Raw genomic sequence first — 19,707 nt, forward strand, 5'->3', positions numbered from 1 at the left:
TTGCTCTAGCTTCCAATAGAAGAAACAGTGTGGGGAAGCCACTCATGTCTAAAATGGCAGCTACAAGAGTTTTTAAACCTTGCCTATGTACATATGCAAGTATTTATTTTGACTGTTAGGAGAGCAGGCAGCACATTACTAAGAACTATTGCTTAGATGTCTCCTGATGGTACTGTTTTTCTTAAGATACTTTTCCATCCAAGACATGTATGTGCTCAGATCTTGCCTCTTGTGTCTGTCTAGGAAAGGGGGATAGTTAGCGTGTTTGAGAACAGCAGTCTGTTGCTGTGTTTCCCCCCCGCTGGCCTCTCCGTCTCTCCTGTGACATTTTGCTTTATCTCGGAGCACTGGTTTACTTAAACCCGTACTGAAAGAGCTGTGTGATTCAGCGTCCTGGTCTGAAGATGCGATGATATATTTTGATGGCAAACGCCAGCAGTTAATTACTTTAATTATGGAAGAATACCATCTAAGAGGTTTTGCCATTTCAGTGTTCCTATTTGTAACATAGGCTTAAGTGATGTGAGCATGAGGTGTGTGTTACTAAAAGCTATAAGTATGTAGATGTAAGTTTACGCATAGTCATAATTGTGTATGAGTCTTTGTTATGTATACACCTTGTAGGTATTTAAATACATACATATCCCATGCCTTTGTATGAGCTTGAGCTGATTTGTATGAAAAGTAAAGTTATATCTCATACTGCAAGAACCACATCATTGTGGCTGTGCTACAGAGCTGTCATCCCTCAGTTTGCCATAATTCATTCGCATAATATAAGTGAGTGAATGGCCATTGAAGTTTGGAACAAAACAGATAGTATTGGTATCATTTAATAAACAGGGCATTTGCCATTAAAAATAATTGATGTAGTTATCTAAGTAAATCTGTATAATTCATTCTCCGAAGACAAAAGAGAGAAAAAAAAAAGGAGAAGCAATTTATTTAAATAGGGTCAACTGCAAGGAGCAGATTTTGCAGTCTGGATTAAATTACTGGATAAGTCTTGATGTAAACAGCCTGTAATGTGCATTATAAGTCATAAAATGCAAATCCATTAACCATGCGGATTTATTGAGTCAGAGACTGTCTTGTTGTCCGATGACAGAGCTGGGCTGCTCACTGTCAAACTGGAGAAGAGAGGAAAGCAAACCGCACATTAGTGATTTGCTCCCAAAAACTCCCGTCCATTCGCTGGTTAATTTAATTATCCCAATTATCATTGCACTAACAGCAACAGCAATGTCAGAGCAGCCTATCCTTAATGCTCGGTAATGCAGACTTCCATGTATAATTGAGAGAGGTGCAAGGGTTCTGCTGATGACATGCCAGCAGTTCTTAAAGGTCAACGTTATCATCATCATGATCATTATTTTTGTTATTGTTATTATTTCATCGTTAAAATGTCTCCGCCATCATAAACGTGTGATTCACAGAACGCAATGCAGCTTATAACATTTAAAGCAAAGTTTTATCTGCATCAGGATAAACACCTGAGTATTACACCAACATAATCTTTTACCCTTTTAAGAGAATCTCAAATCAGAAAGTGCATTTGAAGGGGCTACAAACTGTCAGATCCTCAGCAGTGATTAGGTGTGAAAATCATTGCACAGCAGCTGTGTGAGTGTTGCAGCCTTTCTACTGTTTGAATAAACTTGCTTAGTCAAACATACAGATCTAAAATGACATGATAGGTTTCTGTTTCGTCTTCCTCTGAGATATTTATACAAGATGCTGCACTGTTTAAACCTGAAATGAGGCAAGCAGCTGTACAGTTGATGTGTCTGTACATCAGAAGTATTGAATAATAGTGATTTAGGTGCATTGGTCATATAGAACAGTCCTATTTATTACCCCCTTGAAGATTAACACTGGAAACTAGCAAAATGGTAAGGAAAAAAGAGGCTTGTGTAACATTAACAACAATAATAATCTTGCGAGGTCAATCTGACTTTAACCAATAGATTTTATAGTTTATAATATTGCACCGTGCAGGTGGAATCTCATAAAACTTTTAGCACTTAAATGTGCTAAAAGACATATTGAAACAATTTTCCAATGTTTCTGTTTTCAACCCACCCATCTGTCTTCCTCATCCTCAGCATTAAAGCAGGGATCTGTGGTACAGACACTGAGCATGGCACAGGCCTCGCTCACGGTTTGCCTACGATATTTGTGTGTGCAAGACCTTGGGAAACAGCTCGACCGATCAACACAAGATTATGAACCCACAATCCGCACCGAATCTGAGCAGCATGTACCTTACTTGTGAAACATGTAACCAGCAATCAGGCACGTGGAAGCCATTGGTCTCCTCTTGCTCTCCTCGACCACAGGGGACTTAAGATCGAGCGCAGAGCAGCCAGGCCGCCTTGTTTAATGAACTTGGAGAACAAGGGAGTCATAACCTTCGTTCATACTTCCTCCGCCTCTTCCTTCTCTTTGCCCAATATCTCAACAACGTGCGATCGCGGTTGGAGTCTCGGGCGATTATTAAAATAAATTAGTTCTGGAGTGTTTTCATAACAAATTGAACGACTTGTCTTTCGGAATAAATGTTACTTTTCCCCTCCGCTTGTCTGACGCCTCCTCGTTAGGACACAGAAATTGGTCTAATGGCCGCCGAGCGAACAGATCCCCCTGTCAGGGCGGCTCAGCCAGCGTCCTCGCCCCCTCGTCCCCCTCCGCTCTCCAGCACCCCCCCCAATCTCTGTCCTCAGATGTTGCCCCAAATGAGCTGGAGGGGGGAGGGGGAGGCGCTCAGAGAGGGGACCAGGTCTCAGGAATTGTTTAATTACTGGGACGTAAGTGAGGTACAACTCTGACCTTTTTTCCTAATCCCTCGCGGGCGCTCAGCACAGCGGCTGATCTGACACACTCTCTTTATGACTCATTAGCTAATATTTATAGCGTTTCGCAGCTAACAAACTTGACAGGAGTGTAATAAACTCGCCAGAGCGCGCTCCCTCGCGCCATGGCCTGCCTGTCTGCTCTGGTGACTGTCCAGCGGAAAGGTTAGCTGTCTTATGAGAAGCGGCTCTTCTTTCTCCTTTCCTCTACGGCGCTCTTCCCTCCTTTCCATCTTGGTGTTTTTTTTTTCCTCCTCGGGTCATTTTTTTCTACAGTTCGTCTCTACCGTCAACACCGTTGATGTTTAATAATTAAGTTTTCCAACTGCTTTTCTGGCGTTACCTCTGGTACTCGTCTTCTTTCAGGCTGATGAGTGCTGCAGGTTGTGAAAGAGCAAAAGAAGATCAAGCCGAGGTCTTTTACAACATGCAGGTCACTATCAAGCAAAATGTCAGAAAAGCCTATGTCATCTAATTGAAAAACTGCACTGAGAGAAGCACCTCTCTGCAGCTCCTGACTCAAAACCAGTTCCTCACTCTCTATATAAATTCCTGTTGTACTGTCATGACCCGATTGCACTGTAAAATGGATTGGCTCTATGAATTGGCTACATTACTCTGCTCTCCTCCCCTCTGATATCTGGCATGTGGTGAGCGTTCTGGCACACTATGGCTGCCGTCTCATCATCCAGGTGGATGCTGCACATTGGTGGTGGTGGAGGGGAGTCCCCATTACCTGTAAAGCGCTTTGAGTGGAGTGTCCAGAAAAGCGCTATATAAGTATAAGCAATTATTTTTTATTATTATTATTATTATTATTATTATTATTATTATGTCTGAGATTGTGTGGGGTGCTCTGTCTATGAAAAATCTGCAGTTCACCTCACCCCTTTCTCTGCATGCACTTTCATTCAGCCAAACAGAGCATTCAGGAAAGCCCAGGCTAAGCAGCTAAATATTTATTTTGAATATATAACCTGTATCTTGACTCAGCAAAGATTTGTGTGCTTCTCCCCACCACGGCACACGCTTGGCTCTCAGATCTTTAACTGTTGTGCAGTACCTCCCTGTGACCCCTAGGTGGCACCAGCATTGGAGGCTGCATCGCCTCGGAAAATAATTATTGTCATGACAGTGAGAGCTGGGTTGCTAACGAAGACAGACAGCGCTAATGATTTCTTTTTTAAATGAAGTGAAGTATAAGTTATTAATAGGGATGCTGTACTTTATGACCAAAGCTTTATATTTAAATGTGCCTTTAGTGCAGCATGAGAGGGAGCAGTTTGGTGCTGCTTCCTGGCATTCAGAAGACCACTCAGGGAAGTGAGGCTTTAAAAAGACATCCAGATCTCCGGTTTAGAGTGGAGCATTCTGCTTTTTTTTTTGTTCTTCTAAGGGTGTTAGTCAGAGCTCAGCAGCTCTTTCTGAGGGTGAGTGGGTGATGTTTTTCCCAGAAGCCTTTAAACATCACTCTCTTAAAATTTATTTCATTTTCCACTAAATCTTGCGCAAACTTGGTGAAGGTGTACGACGGCACCTATTGATCTCCTGCCTTGTCTGTGTCCCCCCTCTCTCCCTTTCTTTTCCTGTGGTCTTCTCTTTCCATATGATGTGCAGGGATGTGTGGAGAGGAGGCCAGAAGCATCTGCTGTTTACCTGCATTCTCACCATGCAGTGTCCTGCTCTGGACATTTGTTACTACAGCAGTTCTGTGACATCTTACTGTATATAAAGCTTGTATCATTGCAGGATAGTCCCAGTAGCACCCTAATGCAGAAATCACAACTTTATTTTGTTCCTTTTACATCAGTGAGCAGTCGTGTGTAAGATAACACAACTGGGACTTTAGTATTTGGTAATGTATGTTATAATTTGTTGGATAATTAACCTTAATCTTTGTTGAAGATGTCTAATAATTTGCATGTACTTTTTAGAAATTCAAACAGTTTCTGGGGTTGTTATCAATGACAAGGTTAATTAGTAAGTAAGGACAGCAGCATTACTAACTTGTAGCCTGTTCTCATTATGTCAGAAGCTGAGCAAGGCTGGGCTTGGTTGTTACTGGAATGAGAAACCTCAAGAGTGGCCTGTATTTCTAATCTAATACCTCGGTACTGTGACTAGGAGCACTGCTATAGGACGTGGCATTCTTTGGATGAGGCTAAACTGAGGTGGTGGACTCCATGGTCAAAACAGTTTTGTAAGAGTAGAAGTGGAGCAGTTTCTCACTTCCCTTCCTAGTAGTGAGCAACTGCTGCATACTGCTCTGCTGATGCAGAAAGACCTGCTGTGTGTCACCCAGGTGGAGCTGCTTGTGTATGTGGAGTCATCTGGGATGAAATTGCTATTCAAGTACCAGGAATCAAGTTAGTAATTTCCCATTTTTATAGCACATCAATGAGTGGGGTTTGTCATTGCATTCCAGTCTGTTCGCAGTTACAGAGGACTGAGAAAAGCATAGCCCTTTATTATACAGTACAGCAGTAAGTTTGATACCTGTAATACCTGCAGAAATTAATTTAATTGCTAAAATCACTTCTCGCATGTTTGTGGTATGTGAGGTGTGAGTATCCATGTCAAAGGAAACTAGCATCCTTTTCTGCAATTGCTCCATTCCCCTCCCTCCTTTTGTAATAGAACTGTCATAAATCTGATAAAATGTGAGACGTTTCCATTAGAATAAATGGCTGACTCTCAGAGAGAACAGAGATTGATGGTTAAAGTTAAATTGTATTAGCCGTACAGTTTAAATATTTAACACAGTCTTATCATAACTGTTCTTAACACTTAAAGTAAAATACAGCTCGGGATGTCTTTATATGTATATGTGGACATATATCTCCAGGTCCTTTCATTTAGCCCTGTGGCTGTGACACAGGAATTTGTTCATGACTGGAGAAGCTGGGTGGGTTAATGTATGATGTGCCTGGAGCACTGCACTGCCTCTGAAAGCTCTTCTCCTTGGTGGTCTCCTTCAGACAGCAAAAGAATCATGCCTATCGCCTTTGTGGCTGAGGAGTTTTTGGGGTTCGGAACAAATCAAACAGACTGGTAGACAAAGAGGTTGTAAGACCGCTTAATTGCATTAAGTTACCAGCATTGGATGGTTTGGGATTTGCTGTAAAAAGGAAGGAAATTCTTTGATCCCATTGAGGTATAAAATATATGTGTAAAACATGAAGAAGAATGCTAGCTACCAGTTGGAACGCATTGAAACTTTTGCCTTTGTTAGTCTATTCCTTGTGACTGGAAGGGTTCGAGTCTTGTTCCGGACTTACGGACAGCCAAATTGTTTTTCCAGTAGGCTTTTGGGGGGTAATGCACACGGATTGATGATGAGGGTCCTGGGGGCTGACTAACCTTCTCCCCCCACCCCACCCCAGCACTGGATAGGCTTGCGTAATCCTGATGCGGCAGGTTGGACACGAGACACAGTTGAACCCCACAGTGATCATGTCATACCTGCCAGCAAGGGCCAGCTGTCCAGCACTGTTCCAGCAGTAAAATAAAGTCGAGGAGGAAAAACGTTCAAGCTGGCCGAAATGAAAACAATGTAGTCTCTGACCGGCTCGATAATTATTTGTTTTGAAAAGAACTGTTTTTCTAATTTAAAAAGTGCTTCAGGTTATTCAGATCGTCGTCAGCTTGTGTAGGCTGCCCTTGTCCTGCTATAAAACAGGGCCTTCTGAGACTTGTTCTACCCGAGCTCTTGATAAATTAATTGAATCAGTTCTTGTGCTTAAGTGGTTAGCATTTCCATTTCTCCGGGTATTTTGCAGCAAATGATTTAGTGATCCCTATGAATCCTGCAGGACCTGCGCTCTCTGGGAACTCAGCCGTTCACCACCGATCATCATTATTTAAATGTCTGACGCACTTTTTCAGATATTTTGTTAGGCACGTCTTTGTGCTATAATGGGGCATTAATGAGAAATCCAAATAACAATGGCAAAGTCTGGCCTGCAGATATGGTGGTGACACAGGGGATAGTTTAAGCCATGCGAGTTTAGCCTTGCAGAGAAAACTTTGCAAACTTTTACAGTCCTGCAGAGAGTGCTAGTAACCTCAGCCACTGCGGATCGAGCCACAGAACTAGTGCCCTTGGACTCTCGCTTTAACCTGAAGGTAAATGTTTATTACGGACTTGTCATTAAACTTCAGGAGTTTAATAGGTCCAATTAACACAATAGATTCATTTCCAACAAATTGAAATTGGGTAGGGTTTATTGGGGTGCTGGGTGACGGGGAGAGATGGATGTGCTGGGAATGGGCCAGCATTAACGCTGTCACTCTCCAACTCGAGCCAAGACGGCGTAATAGAAGGACCTCACCTGAGGCTGCACTCTGTGTGAACGACGTGGAATTGCTTGCATCTAGTTATGAGCCCTCTAGCTTCACCGTGTGTGCATTGTATGTTCCATTGCTCTTGTTTAGGGGTGATAGGTGATGCAGATTTCTGAGGGAGAGCCCCACTCGCTTTATGATTCATTCCTGCATTTGCAATCATAGACAAATGGGGCTGCTCCAGATCTGTCTCTCACTCGGTCCACGCCCCTCTTCTGGCTCTGTGTTCTCTCTCACGCCCGCTCTGGCTGCAAGGAAGCAGCTCCCAGGTGTGGAGAACTGTTATTCGCAACTCGTCCAGAGGCACTGCCGCCCCCACCCCCTCCGAAGTCTTCTAATTAAAAAATAAAGATTAATTTTCATTGGCCTTTAATGCATGACCTTCCTCTTGCACCCGGCCTCTGTGTAGCGATTTTAAAATCTTTCCACACGCAACTTGCCTGTATCCCCTCCTCCCCTCCCCCCAAATCGATCGATTGCGTCAATAGATGGGAGATGACAAAGTGTTGCGATATTCCTCTGCAATTTTTCAGCGATTACGGGAAGACAGAGTGGGGATCAATAAGCTGTATGGTGTGGGATTAATTGACATTACCCTTTCGATATGATAATAGCCCGATCAGGGGAAGAATAATGAAGCGCTCAGACCAAGCACTATAATAATTGTTAAATAATTGGTTGGTCTGTAGTTGTAACAAATCTATTTTTCCTTGCTTGGGGAGTTTCTTCAAAGTGTGTCTTGGAACTCCAGATTCCTCATGATGAGATGAATGAGAGAAATAACATGTCGATATGATCTCCTGCATCAGCATTATTAGGGATTATGGACTGGCTTGGCCTAACTGGACACCTAACATTGCACACTAAGCTGTCATTATCTGCAAGCGCTCAATCATTAAACATTCAGTGCAAAGCAGAAGCAGTGTCTGGAGGATAACCTTTATGGTGCACATGTTTTGTGACAATGTGCCTGCATTTATAAAAATCACATCAGGTGCACTCAGCCTGTAGATCTTGAACAGACCACTGGCACAGTGGCTTTGCTATTAAATTGGACCCATTTTTTTTTGGAGGGGGGCAGCATTGTCACGGGCCAGCATTTACAGATTTTTGTTTTGCTGTGATGAAATTTTGAATCTGTGGGTCCTCCTGCTGGATTTCTGCTCAGAATTAAATTATTCCCCGCAGAATTTGATTTTTTTTACAGTGATTGTTGTGAAATCAGTTCCTATATCAGTTTCCCTAATTCCCAATGTGTTAGTTATTTTTACGTTGTAAGTCATGTGCACAGATAAAACTCCATGATGTGAGACGAATAGAATTTGATCGTGTTTATGAATAAGGCAGTACCATTGCAGGGCATTGAAGCAAATAAAACTTCCAAAGCCATCAGCTAGGTCTGGATGAAAAGCAAAGGGATATTCATTCTTTTACACACAGTACTTAATATAGAACTTTTAGTTTTATTTTCATTTTTAATGTGGACCCTGTAAAAGAAATTGTATGTCAGAGTTTGCATAGAACTCTAGAACTCCAGCATTACCAGTAATGTGTCGTTCCTGCTAATAAGATCTGTAACATCTGTAAGCAGGGGTATTGCAGTTTCCCAAGGCTAGTTTCACTGCAGGGACAAGGAAGAATGCTCTGCCCTTATTCTCTGCCACTGACTTCAGGAAGCAAAGATTGCGCTATAATAATCCTATACACTAACCTGATTACCAATTAAAAGTGAAACGAAGGAAAATGATTAGGACATTTCTTTATTTAAACTTTTAGTCTGTTTTTTAGAGGCTGTGAAATGAGGCCATTTGGAAATGTTACGCTGTTTCTAAAAAAAAGTTTGTTTGAGCTCTAGCCTTGTTTAACAGATATGTTAATGCAGCCTCGAATGTTACAGAATTTTAAAAATATGTGTAGAACTGTGCAGAGTTTGTTTGCTTAAGTGGCGCAGACATCCCTCCGGAGTTCCTGGGATGAGACGACAGGTGTATGGCGGTGTCGGTGCGCTGGCTCCTCAGGGTGGTTTTCCGTAAGTGCTGGGTGGGAAAGTATGGAGCGCTCCATCTGGCTAATGCCCTGCCCTTGCGGTCTCTCTCTCTCTCTCGCAGTGGCCCAGAAGATCGTGGCGACCCGCAAGAAGCAGCAGCTGTCGATAGGACCCTGCAAGTCGCTGCCCAACTCCCCGAGCCACTCTTCTGTGTGCTCCGCCCAGGTGTCTGCTGTGCACATCAGTCAGGTACGAGCACGCCGCTCCGGGGAGAGGGACGGGAGATACCCGCTCCGCTTCGCAGAGACCAGGAAATCCAGTTCAATGGAGAGTCTGTCAGCGTGCAGGGGTTAAATGAACCCTCACCGCAGTCAACAGAGAAATGTACTGTGCCATTCTGGAGCTTAACAGTGGCCTCCTCCCTGTATTAAAGGCAGTAATTGTTAGAAGACATTAGGTAGCAGCATGCACTGTCCAGGTTCATGTCACAGACCTATCCTAGGCAGGGTTTGTCATCTGCTACAGAAATATAGACTCCCAAATTTGCTTGGGAGTTTGAGAGTGACATTGAATAACCTGGTAGCTCTTTTTTTTCCAGCCAGGCAAACCCCTGGATTAGTAGGCAGTTTCTTAATCTTAATCATGGATTCTCTCTGATCAATGCCTATGGATTAGTCATTCCATTTGTATAATAAGGTTTCCCTGACAGCTGATTGCCTTCTGCAACTTGGGTACCTATTGCTTTATTTTAAATGTAGTTTCCTGTAGTTGTTAATACAAATTAAGTGTAGAATAATATTTTCAACACACAGAGCACTGTGGAAAAATAAAGATGGCAGCACTGTACAGTGAGGTTTCCGTACAAGCAGACCTGTTACAGCTGGCATGGCTGTTGGGTCTGGGTGTCCTAACCGTGTCACTTAACCATTTAATGCGCAGCGCTGTACTTGTTCTGTTCATGCCATTGCCCATCTTGAGCGAGGGGCATCTTGTAAGGAAGCATGCCAGTGTTATCCAGGCTCCAAACAAACCCTTATTCCCTGACTGAGCCAGAGCTGAAACGGACTAAGGCAGCGTGCCTTAGGGGACAGCTGGACGAGGAGTGCTGTCTTTGATAAATGTCACAAAATGTTCTTTCTTCTCAATTTTCTTACCTCTGATCCCCTCCCCCCCTCCCGCCTCTTTCCCTACAGACAAGCAACGGAGGCGGCAGTCTGAGCGATTACTCGTCTTCTGTCCCCTCCACGCCCAGCACCAGTCAGAAGGAGCTGCGCATTGACGTCCCGCAGACCGCCAACACGCCCACGCCCGTCCGCAAGCAGTCGAAGCGCCGCTCCAACCTCTTCACTGTGAGTAGTCATTCCCAGCCTCCCCCACTAGGGGCAGTGCAGCCCTGCCCTGCTGCTTCAGACAGGAACCTGGAGCTGGAAGTCGGTAAATCAGGAAGAAATGGGCAGTAATGATAAGCAACTGAGACCAATAGATTAATTGCTGTAGATAAGGGAGCAAGCACTACTGCTCACAAACTGCTTTGGCCTCTGTGTTTCCAAGGGTTGACCACTTGTGACTAGTACATTTTTCGAACAAGTTTGTTTTCACTGCCCCTTTTAACTAAGCTTTGTCCCTTAAATACAAGCATGTGGTTTGATCTGTCAGTTACGTCTTGGCTCATATTGTGTGTGAGTTACCAAACGTAGTAATGAGTATATCACTTGGGTGCACGATGGAAATGTGTCATTTTTTCAGCAAACGGGGCATTTTGAGGGAGAACTGTGCCGAATGACAGCAGAGGACAGGAAATGTATTTGCAAAATGTTTTTGTTTTTACAGTCTGAATAAAACCAAGCTCAAGTTCCACAGCGGTAAACGAATTCCAAATAAAAGTTCTATATGCAGACGTATTAATAATTTTAATGGAAAGCAATAAATTGAATGGATGGCGGTCATAAACTGAGAAAATTCGCCATCTCTGTACGAGTTTTGATGTCTTCTTTTTATTTTATTATCACAAGAGCATTTTTTAAAATAACACTTTGTAATATCAGAAGGTCTGTATATGGATTTCAGTCAGAATGCAGGTTACTTTCACCTTTGCGGTGACATCTAGGACAATGTTCTGTCTGTATTTCAACTAAACCAAACCAGAAAGGACGTTGTTTGAGATTCAGTGATGCACTTCATTACAGCAATACATACCTATACCGATTCTTGGTCATATAAGGGACTCAAAGAAACGTCAAACATGTTTAAAGTTTTTGCTTTAATTCACAGGCCCAATCAGTAATCGATCTTCTTAAAAATAATCTCTTACTTTGCCAAGTAGAACATGGCAGAAAATAGTGAAAATTATGAAGCTCATAGTATCTTTTAAGTCACAAAGCCAATCTGGGGCTCATTAAGTGAAAAGTAAAAAACAGCACATCTGTGGTTGACAGTTTTGATAGTAACACCCATTTTATGTGAGAAGGCAGATATGGCTAGGTGTACGGTCAGCTGCATTGTAGCGATTGGCACTTTTATAGTATGAAAAGGTAACCTTATCGGAAAGTTAATGCATAATATTGTTCTTAATCGGCAGAGGTTTGTGCCTGTCCCTCGTACTGGGGCTTGTGTTCTTAAAACGCGAGCAACGACTTCTGAAAGCTAACGGAAAGGCTCTCTTCCCTGCAGTCTCGGAAAGGAAACGAGCCAGACAAGGAGAAGAAAGGGCTGGAAGGCCGGGCGGACAGCATTGGAAGTGGCCGCGCGATCCCAATTAAACAGGTACGCTACCAGGAGCCGTCTGTGGCGGGATAATTGGGGCCAGCACCGGCTTATTGTTCGAGAAGTCGCCTGTGATCCCACGTCACTCGGAAACGGGCCTTGTTTGATGCCTTCTCCTTGATTAGCCGCGCAAGCACACACTTGACATCAATTAGAGCGAGGTTCTCGGATGTATTGAAATTAGATCATTAGGATAAGGAGTGGGAAGGGATTTCCCCCCCCCCTCTCTCTTTCTCCCTCTCTCTTTCACTCAAAATGGAGAGAAAAGGGAGATGTTCCTAATGAAGTGCAGTCTGCCGGTCCTCGTATGGACCTGTCTGCCATTCTCACAGAGCCTTTCAAGGCACAGGCTTTCTTGTCTGTGAGGGCTTTGATTGGGACATCACAACCAATGGGGGGAGAATCAGAGAGTGGCGCTGAGCCCCCCTGTGATCTGAGGGAGAGTGTTTGAGTTGGCCTTAATTTATTGCGCGAGAGGGGAGAGGGAATGAGAGAGAAGTGTGACTGGGGGGGGGGGGGGGGTGGGGATACGATGTCTGGGTGTTTCAGCTGGAGTGTAAGAATGAGGCAATTAGTGGTGCTAATCATGGCGCCTCATGTCATCAGTAGGGCCTTGTTTGTAATTTGCTAATGAACAAATTGCGGCTATGATTAGGGTCCCCTTTAAACGAGATCTGTTTTTATTAGTGTGCCACAGCTGTGATGCGCCACCCTGAGAAGACCAGAGAGCTCACTGGAGAACTTTTTATTTTTAAGGCTTTATCTGCAGAGCTGGAGGTACTAGCTCCCTGCTGGTGCTCCTGCTATAATGTTCTATAGCAAAAAAAAATAATGTCCTATTGAAACTAGGAAGCTTTCATCCGAATGATGTATCGCTGTGTTTATTCCTAAAATATTTATGCTGGCTTTTTCCTGCGAGGCTGTTCCCCATCACCAGAGGCGTCCTGCTGGAGTGAAACATTGTTTCAAATCTGAATCCAGGACACTTCACTCCCAAACTTTGCTCAAGAGATGCTTGTTTGTGGTAATATTGATTCCCTTCGCTCGGCTGATGCTTTGCATCCCACATGAAGAATTCCTGTTTTTGTCAGTATCGCATGGTCTGCCAGAGCTGAATTTGAAGTGAAAGTGACCCTCCGTGTGGAAAAGTAAGGGAGAGGAGAGGATTCGGAGCCAGGCCAGAGAAGGCTAGTTTGAACTATCCCTTCCGTTCTAGAACAAGAAGCAATATAAAATACCTGCACCCCTTACCCTTTTTCCTCGTTTTTAGAACTGTTTAGCGACTTTGATGCTGGCTTACTCATTTCTAGTATGTGTGTCCCTTAATGGAAGCCTTCTCCTGCTCCTGCATATTGGTTTGGACTGGCTGTTGTGCAAAAGAGGAGTCCCACAAAGACAGCTTTGTCAGACTTCCTCTTACGTTCTGCAGCTCAGGAGAATTAATAGGTTGATGAGAATTGTTAGGAGTTTAGCTGCAGTTGCAGTTTTCTTAACGGAAGGCGGGACTGTTGTTTACAGTCACTTGTGTCGGTCATCAGTGATTTATACTGAATTGACAGAGAATTGTTTTAATGCTCTGTGCTGCGGCTTATTCAAAAAAGTATTGCATGCGATTAATTGGGGTTAGGGTTCAGATCTTAGGTGAGGGACTACTGTCGTCCCTTTGAGCAAGATACTTCTGCAAGATACTGGAGCGAAGTTTCAATCAAATAAAGTAGGTATTAGTAAAAAGCACTCTTCCCTTTTCACTGGTAATTGAGTTTTAGGTGACTGATAACATGATGCCAAGAATCTCACTGCATATGTATTTAACACCATTTTGGGGGGCGTTTCTCTAAAGAAGATTTATAGGCAAGGGAAAGGCATAAATTCTACATCCTTTCAGCTAGTGACAAAATGTAATATTTCCTGGTCTCACAAAAAGTGTGCTATCAGTTCTGTTCCAAAAGCATTTTGTACACACCATTCAGTGTCTTTTATTGATAGTGTTTTATTTATAGACCACAAAGTGAAAATTGTGTGCCATATAAAAGGAAGAAAATTGAAATTGTAATCTGAAAAGAAATTTTGGATTAAAAAATATTGATCACATTGATGTGCACGAAGGCCTCTGTGATTCATACCTTTATCACAGATCTGTTAGTGTCTTCATACCAATTAAGAGCACGGGGTTACTGGGGGGGGTCCTCCTCTTTAACTTCTGTCGAGCGCGATTGTTAGCGACTCAGACTGAAGGCAGCTCTCGGAGGGCGGACGCGGCGGATGAGGAGTTTTGAAGTGCCGCGTCACAAGGAAAAAAAACAACCAACACCGTCAAAATAAACAAGCAAACAATAAATAAATAAGGGTCCTCCAGAAGATATTGTCAGAAGCAGAGGAAGAAAGTGTCTCTGGCTGTGAGAGTTGCGGGCTTGTCTCTTATTAATTTTTCAGAGCGAGCGGAGCTGTACATACATAATCACTCGATTGCAGCGGGAGCTGGAGAGGTCCCGCGGTTCCATTTGCATAAATCTTGTTAAGTCAATGGCAGTTAATGAAGTACAAATGAGCCTGGCGAAGGTGACATGCAAATCGCTGATGGCAGATGGGAGGTCTATTTATGGCAGGACAGCTGTGGAGCTGGTGAGTGTGTGTTTGTGTGAGGGGGTGTGTGCGTGCGTGTGTGTGTGTGGGGGGGTTGTAAGTGCATCAGCGATTAATTTGGGGGTTTTTTGTTCTTCCTATATTCAAACAGTTTCTTTTAAGCCACGTGTTGGAAATGCCCATAAGTTTGTGCCTTCCCTTTTGTCGAATCCTTTAGAAATCAAGTGAATGCAGGTTTAAACTCTGGAAAGTGGGTGATAAGTTTTTGCTACTTTCAGGTGTTTGTTGAGGCATGAATGCTTAAGTCCTGTTTTCCATGTGGACTTTAAACAGTCCCACAGCTAATAAAGACCCATGCTTTCCAGCCTGCCTAAGATTATTAGTTTTAGATTCTAATCACTGTGCCCTGCTGATTGTCATGGTGCTGACTCTTATATTGGTGACTGTGACTATCATATTGTCTGATTCCACATTTTGTTGATAGTAAGAATCAGTTGTTGGTTTTCGGATGAGCTTCTGTAGCTCCGGTATAGACCTTTTTTCCTTCGTTTTTCAAATGCTTGGATTTTACCACTACTTACTACTTGAAGCATAATTCCATTCACCATCTATATGTGAGGAGTACACGCCAGTGACCTAATAACTGCAACACTGTAGTGTTTTTCTTTAGTTATAGTAGCCAGATAGTCCTGTGCAGTTCGTTTGAGCTCAGCTTCTTTCTTTTCCATGAATTAAGTCATTCTACGTGTTTTTTGTGGAGCTTTTTTTTACCCAGTCTGTTATGCACTGTTCTTGCCTAGAAAAGGCAAAGCTAAGGAGGGAAACTGCTATTGTTGCTGTGCATTATGGAGCAGCTCCTTCATATTATAAAAAAATGCTGTATGGATATAAAATTTATTCCTGCTGTGCCATCCCAGGTTATAAATGTAAGCACTGCATCCCAAGAAGAGACTCACAGGGTCTTATACAACACTCTTGTCATTTTTATGAAGAAATCAATCAGTTTGGTCAATCCATCACAGCTTTGCTAAGAGGGTCTTTTTTCAGATCTTATAGCCTGACTGGGAGTTGGAGTTGTCCAGGAAGCCAAACCTTGGTTTAGGTTTAGAAGCCTGATGCTAAATGTAGAGCAGTGAGCCACTGTTTAACAATAGAAATGTAGTGGGCTATCACTATTTAAGGAACAGCTGTTTTTGTGTGTGGTTGTTACCTTCAGCAAGGTTTTGAAACTTGGTACAAAATTGAGGTACTCAATAAAGCCAAAGACCTGTTTCCAGTTGGGCCAGAATTTCTGGGACCTCTGCAGAACTTGTTGTTTCGGAGAGCCGGACGCACACTCTGACCACTCCGGGGACAGAGCGTTCTGTGACCCTGTGGAGCGCTGGTGCCCTCAGAGATGGAAGGTGCTGCAAACTCTCCTCGCTGAAGGTCTTTGTTTGCGCAAAAGTGGGCATGAGCAGTGCGTCCCGGCTGAAAAATAAATCTAAAAAAAGAAAACTAGCTTGATCTGAAACGTTCTCAGATTGGTCCTAGCGGCCCCAGCACGTACCATTTCCCTGTAATTGGACGCTGGAGACGAGCGGTTATGTTTTACCAACACTATAACCAGAGCATGCCAGAATAATAATGAGCGTGCTTATTGCCGGCTAAAATAAAACAGAACAGTTTCTGCTTAGAGGCACGAGGCAGAAATTAATTTCCGAATTGGATGTTAATTGATTTGATAATTCCCTGTGGTGTTTCCTCTTCTGAATGTGCTCGTCTCTCTCGATCTTCCTCTCTCTCTTTCACACGTTGGCGGTGGCATCTGGCTCCTCAGTCAGAGTCCAGCTCTGCTTCCTCTCCTGGATGCGATGTTTTCTCTAGCTCTGCAGCACTGGGGCCTATCCCCTCGGAAGCCCTTTGAGTGTCATTTTATTTTTTTAAATCCTGTTTTCGTACTTTGTAAACAAATGCTTTTCCTTCGCTTGTTCACCCTCTCGGCAATTTTGATGAATGTGGCCAAAAACAAGTGGTGCGATGCACTGGCTGGTCTGCATCTTTGCTTGGCCTGACTAAAAAACTGATAGCACGACTCTTTGAAACACAGCAGTGCTGTGTTAGTATTATTCCACTAATGAGAAAATGGTCCTTTAAATTGAGGAATGCATAACATAGCCTTCAGTGCAATTGGAAGCTGTAACTTGTGGTTGTAAAGTCAACATGCCTGAAGCATCACCCCCAGCCTGGTTTTCGTTTTCTAAGTCTGTGGGATAAGGAGGTTATCCTCGTGAAGAACCACAGAACATGCAGTTTGCAAACAAGAGGATTTGGCTACTTTGGGTTTAGGGTTTGGGTTTAGGTTGCTAATTGATCTGAGAATCTCATTCTGCCGTTTCTTGAAAGAAGCCAGGGTACCGACTGTCGACAGCATAGTTTGGTAGCTTGCTCCAGACACCAACAACCCCAAAAGCATTCTTGTTTTTAAGTGAAACCTGAGTGGACAACTCCAGCCCACAGAAAATTTCCTTACCGGGAACCATAGATGCACTTTGTTGTTAAAGATCTTCATTGTTATCCCTGGCTAGTGTGTGTGTTGGATACGAGGTGGTGTAGCTCTCTGATGGATTGCCTGCTATAGTGTATTGTCAGTATAACAAGAAGTTGGGTAATATTTTAATTTAAGAGAAAAACCTTTAATTTACATTGCGTCTTCACCATTGTTCCTGTAAACATTTCCGGTACCCGATGAGGTGTTCATGTAAAACTTAGCCTGCACATCATTATAGCTTGAACTATAACGAGAACAACATTAATTTTCTTGTATAGTAGGACTCAAAACAGTGAATGTTAAGGATATTATACCTGCACACTCTTATATAATGAGTTTATTTTGTTGAAAGCTATTTGTGATTGTGCTGAGAATTTACAGACGTATAAATGTTCCTGCTCTAAACAAGTCATTCCCTGTGTTCAGCGCTCATCTCTCTTTCCCTGTAGCCCGTTACACTCTTGACCTGCTGTGAAGTGAACTTGGTAATCCAGGTATTGTGGCCCTGTTTGAAAGGCTCCTGCTCGCTGTGCTCTTAGTAGTATATAAGCAGACTGCGGTGCGCTCATTATCAGGCTTATTGTTCAAACACTCTTATGCAAGGTTACTGTGTTACTTGGCTCTCAGCTGCAATAAATCCTTTCAAAATTGCCTTCATTAAAACATGCACCTCATTAAAACATGCAAACTGCTTGGCAGGCAAGGGCACTTGTAATGAGGGTGGGGTGTATTTGCATTTTGCTGCAATTAGATCCAGAATGCTCTAACTTTATAGTTACTTTAGAGTCTGGAGGAGATCTGTCACAAGCTACTGCTATCCTTTACCAGTGTCTGTAAGCACTGATGGATCAGTGGTATGGATAGTCCCAGCTATTCTGTACTTCTCAGTCTGCAAAACAGACTCCTAAAATTCGTTTTGTTTCTTTTCCTTTTTTCTTTCCCTTTTTAATTCTTTGTATCTTCACATGAACACATTTACTTTAATAATTACCCACACAGAAGCTAGAAAAAACTTTTTTTTTATTGTTCCAGGAATTTTTGGGGAATTGTATTTTGTAAATTTGTGTCATTTAACGTCAATTGTTAATCCCATGTGCCTTGTGCCACACTGAAAGCCCTCCCCCAGTGGTTTCCTGTAAGACATGATTACTGTATGGACAGGCTCTGTGCAGATGTCACTGGGATTCCTGACAGTTGTTAGGTGGATAATAAATTTGTCGAGATTTATAAGCTTTGTTTACAGAACCTGTTTACTGCTAAAACTCCACCAGCATCTGTTCCTTGTTCCTAATTAGCTGCTAATTACTGAAGAGGCTCGCATGTGCGTTTGTCACCAAACTGACTAAGGCATTTTGCATGAACATTAACAAATTAATTTACAGCATCGCTGTTGAATCTAGAAGATGAAACTGAATGTCTGCGTGCTCTGTGCCTTTGCGGTGGAGGCAGATTAAAGACAGCAGCGGAGTCATGTAGAGAGCTGATAACAGCTCGTCGCGGGTTATGAAAAACATCCCACCGAGATCCGATGCAAGTCTCTTCCTGAGAGGAATGTGCTTTTGTTGGGATCCCACATTGCAATTTATGTAAATGTAGTACTTTACGAGTATGAGGAATGTAACAGAAATTTTGCACTCATCTTAAAAAGTGGTAGAGTGTTCCTTTGAGTGTTTTGTAGATTGGGTTTATTGATTTTTCTGTCTGTGATCCTCTGCTTATACCACACTCAGACTGGTGACCAGCACGATGCCTCTTTATTAACAGAGCTTTTAAATATGGCTGCATGATCTCTACTCCGTAATTATAAGAGATCACTCTATTGGCCATATGCAATTTCTTGTATTAGGAGTTTGTCTTTTTCGCATACCTCAACTTGCTCTCCAGGAGACACACAGACAGAGAGAGAAGCGCAGGGGTCAGAGAGCAGGGTCAGCCATTTATACGGCGCCCCTGGGGTTAAGGGCTTTGCTCAGGGGCCCAGTGCAGAAGGATTCCTCTGCCAGCCACGGGATACGAACCGGCAACCTTCCAGCCACAGGCGCAGATCCTTAGCCACAGAGCCACTGCACCGCCCCTGGTAGGGGGTGGCAGGGCTTAAGATCATAACACCTGATGTGCACTTAGCAACATCAAATGCATGTTGTACGCTGCATGCAAAGCTCTTATATGTAAAATCCTTGGGGGTTTTTTCCCTGTCAAGATGAAGAAAATGTGTAGTTGGTGATTACAGTAAGTGTAGAGGAAGTAAATCGTACCTAGCCTAGGAGGTGGGACCAGGGTGGAGATGCAGGGGAGAGACAGGCCACGGTGAGCGTGTGACAGATACACTGAGTGAGGGATGCCTGCTGGAGCTGCGTTTCCTCTCTCAGCTCTTCCTGAAATATTTGTGCACAGGGCCCCCGACGACCCTTGATGTTGGGAAATGTTGTATTTATCTGGTCTCAGTTGATTGATTCCTGGCTTACAGCATTTTATCCAGCATTTTTGACAAGGCTACAGCTGCATTTGAAATGAGATGTGCTTCTGAAGGCCTGTGTCTCTAGACACTACAGATGGGTCCAGCCCTTTGGTATGTACAGTGCAAACCTACAGCAGTTGCAGAATTCCTGCACTGCTGCTGGGTCAGGCTCAGATTTGATCTACAGCGT

General features: G+C 43.3%; 1 protein-coding gene across 8 annotated transcripts in view; it reads left to right on the top strand.

Annotated features, from left to right (window-relative positions):
- The window catches only part of agap1 (ArfGAP with GTPase domain, ankyrin repeat and PH domain 1), a 237,197-nt gene that overhangs the window by 146,965 nt on the left and 70,525 nt on the right, over positions 1-19,707 (top strand). For all 8 annotated transcript variants that reach the window (XM_015358506.2, XM_015358507.2, XM_006636304.3 and 5 more), the window contains 3 exons: positions 9,305-9,432; positions 10,377-10,532; positions 11,854-11,946. In XM_015358506.2, coding sequence (XP_015213992.1) covers positions 9,305-9,432; positions 10,377-10,532; positions 11,854-11,946 — 377 coding nt within the window. The remainder of the gene's footprint in view (positions 1-9,304; positions 9,433-10,376; positions 10,533-11,853; positions 11,947-19,707) is intronic.

This window comes from Lepisosteus oculatus, chromosome 12, assembly GCF_040954835.1.
Source record: "Lepisosteus oculatus isolate fLepOcu1 chromosome 12, fLepOcu1.hap2, whole genome shotgun sequence".
NCBI classification, from domain to species: Eukaryota; Metazoa; Chordata; class Actinopteri; order Semionotiformes; family Lepisosteidae; genus Lepisosteus; species Lepisosteus oculatus.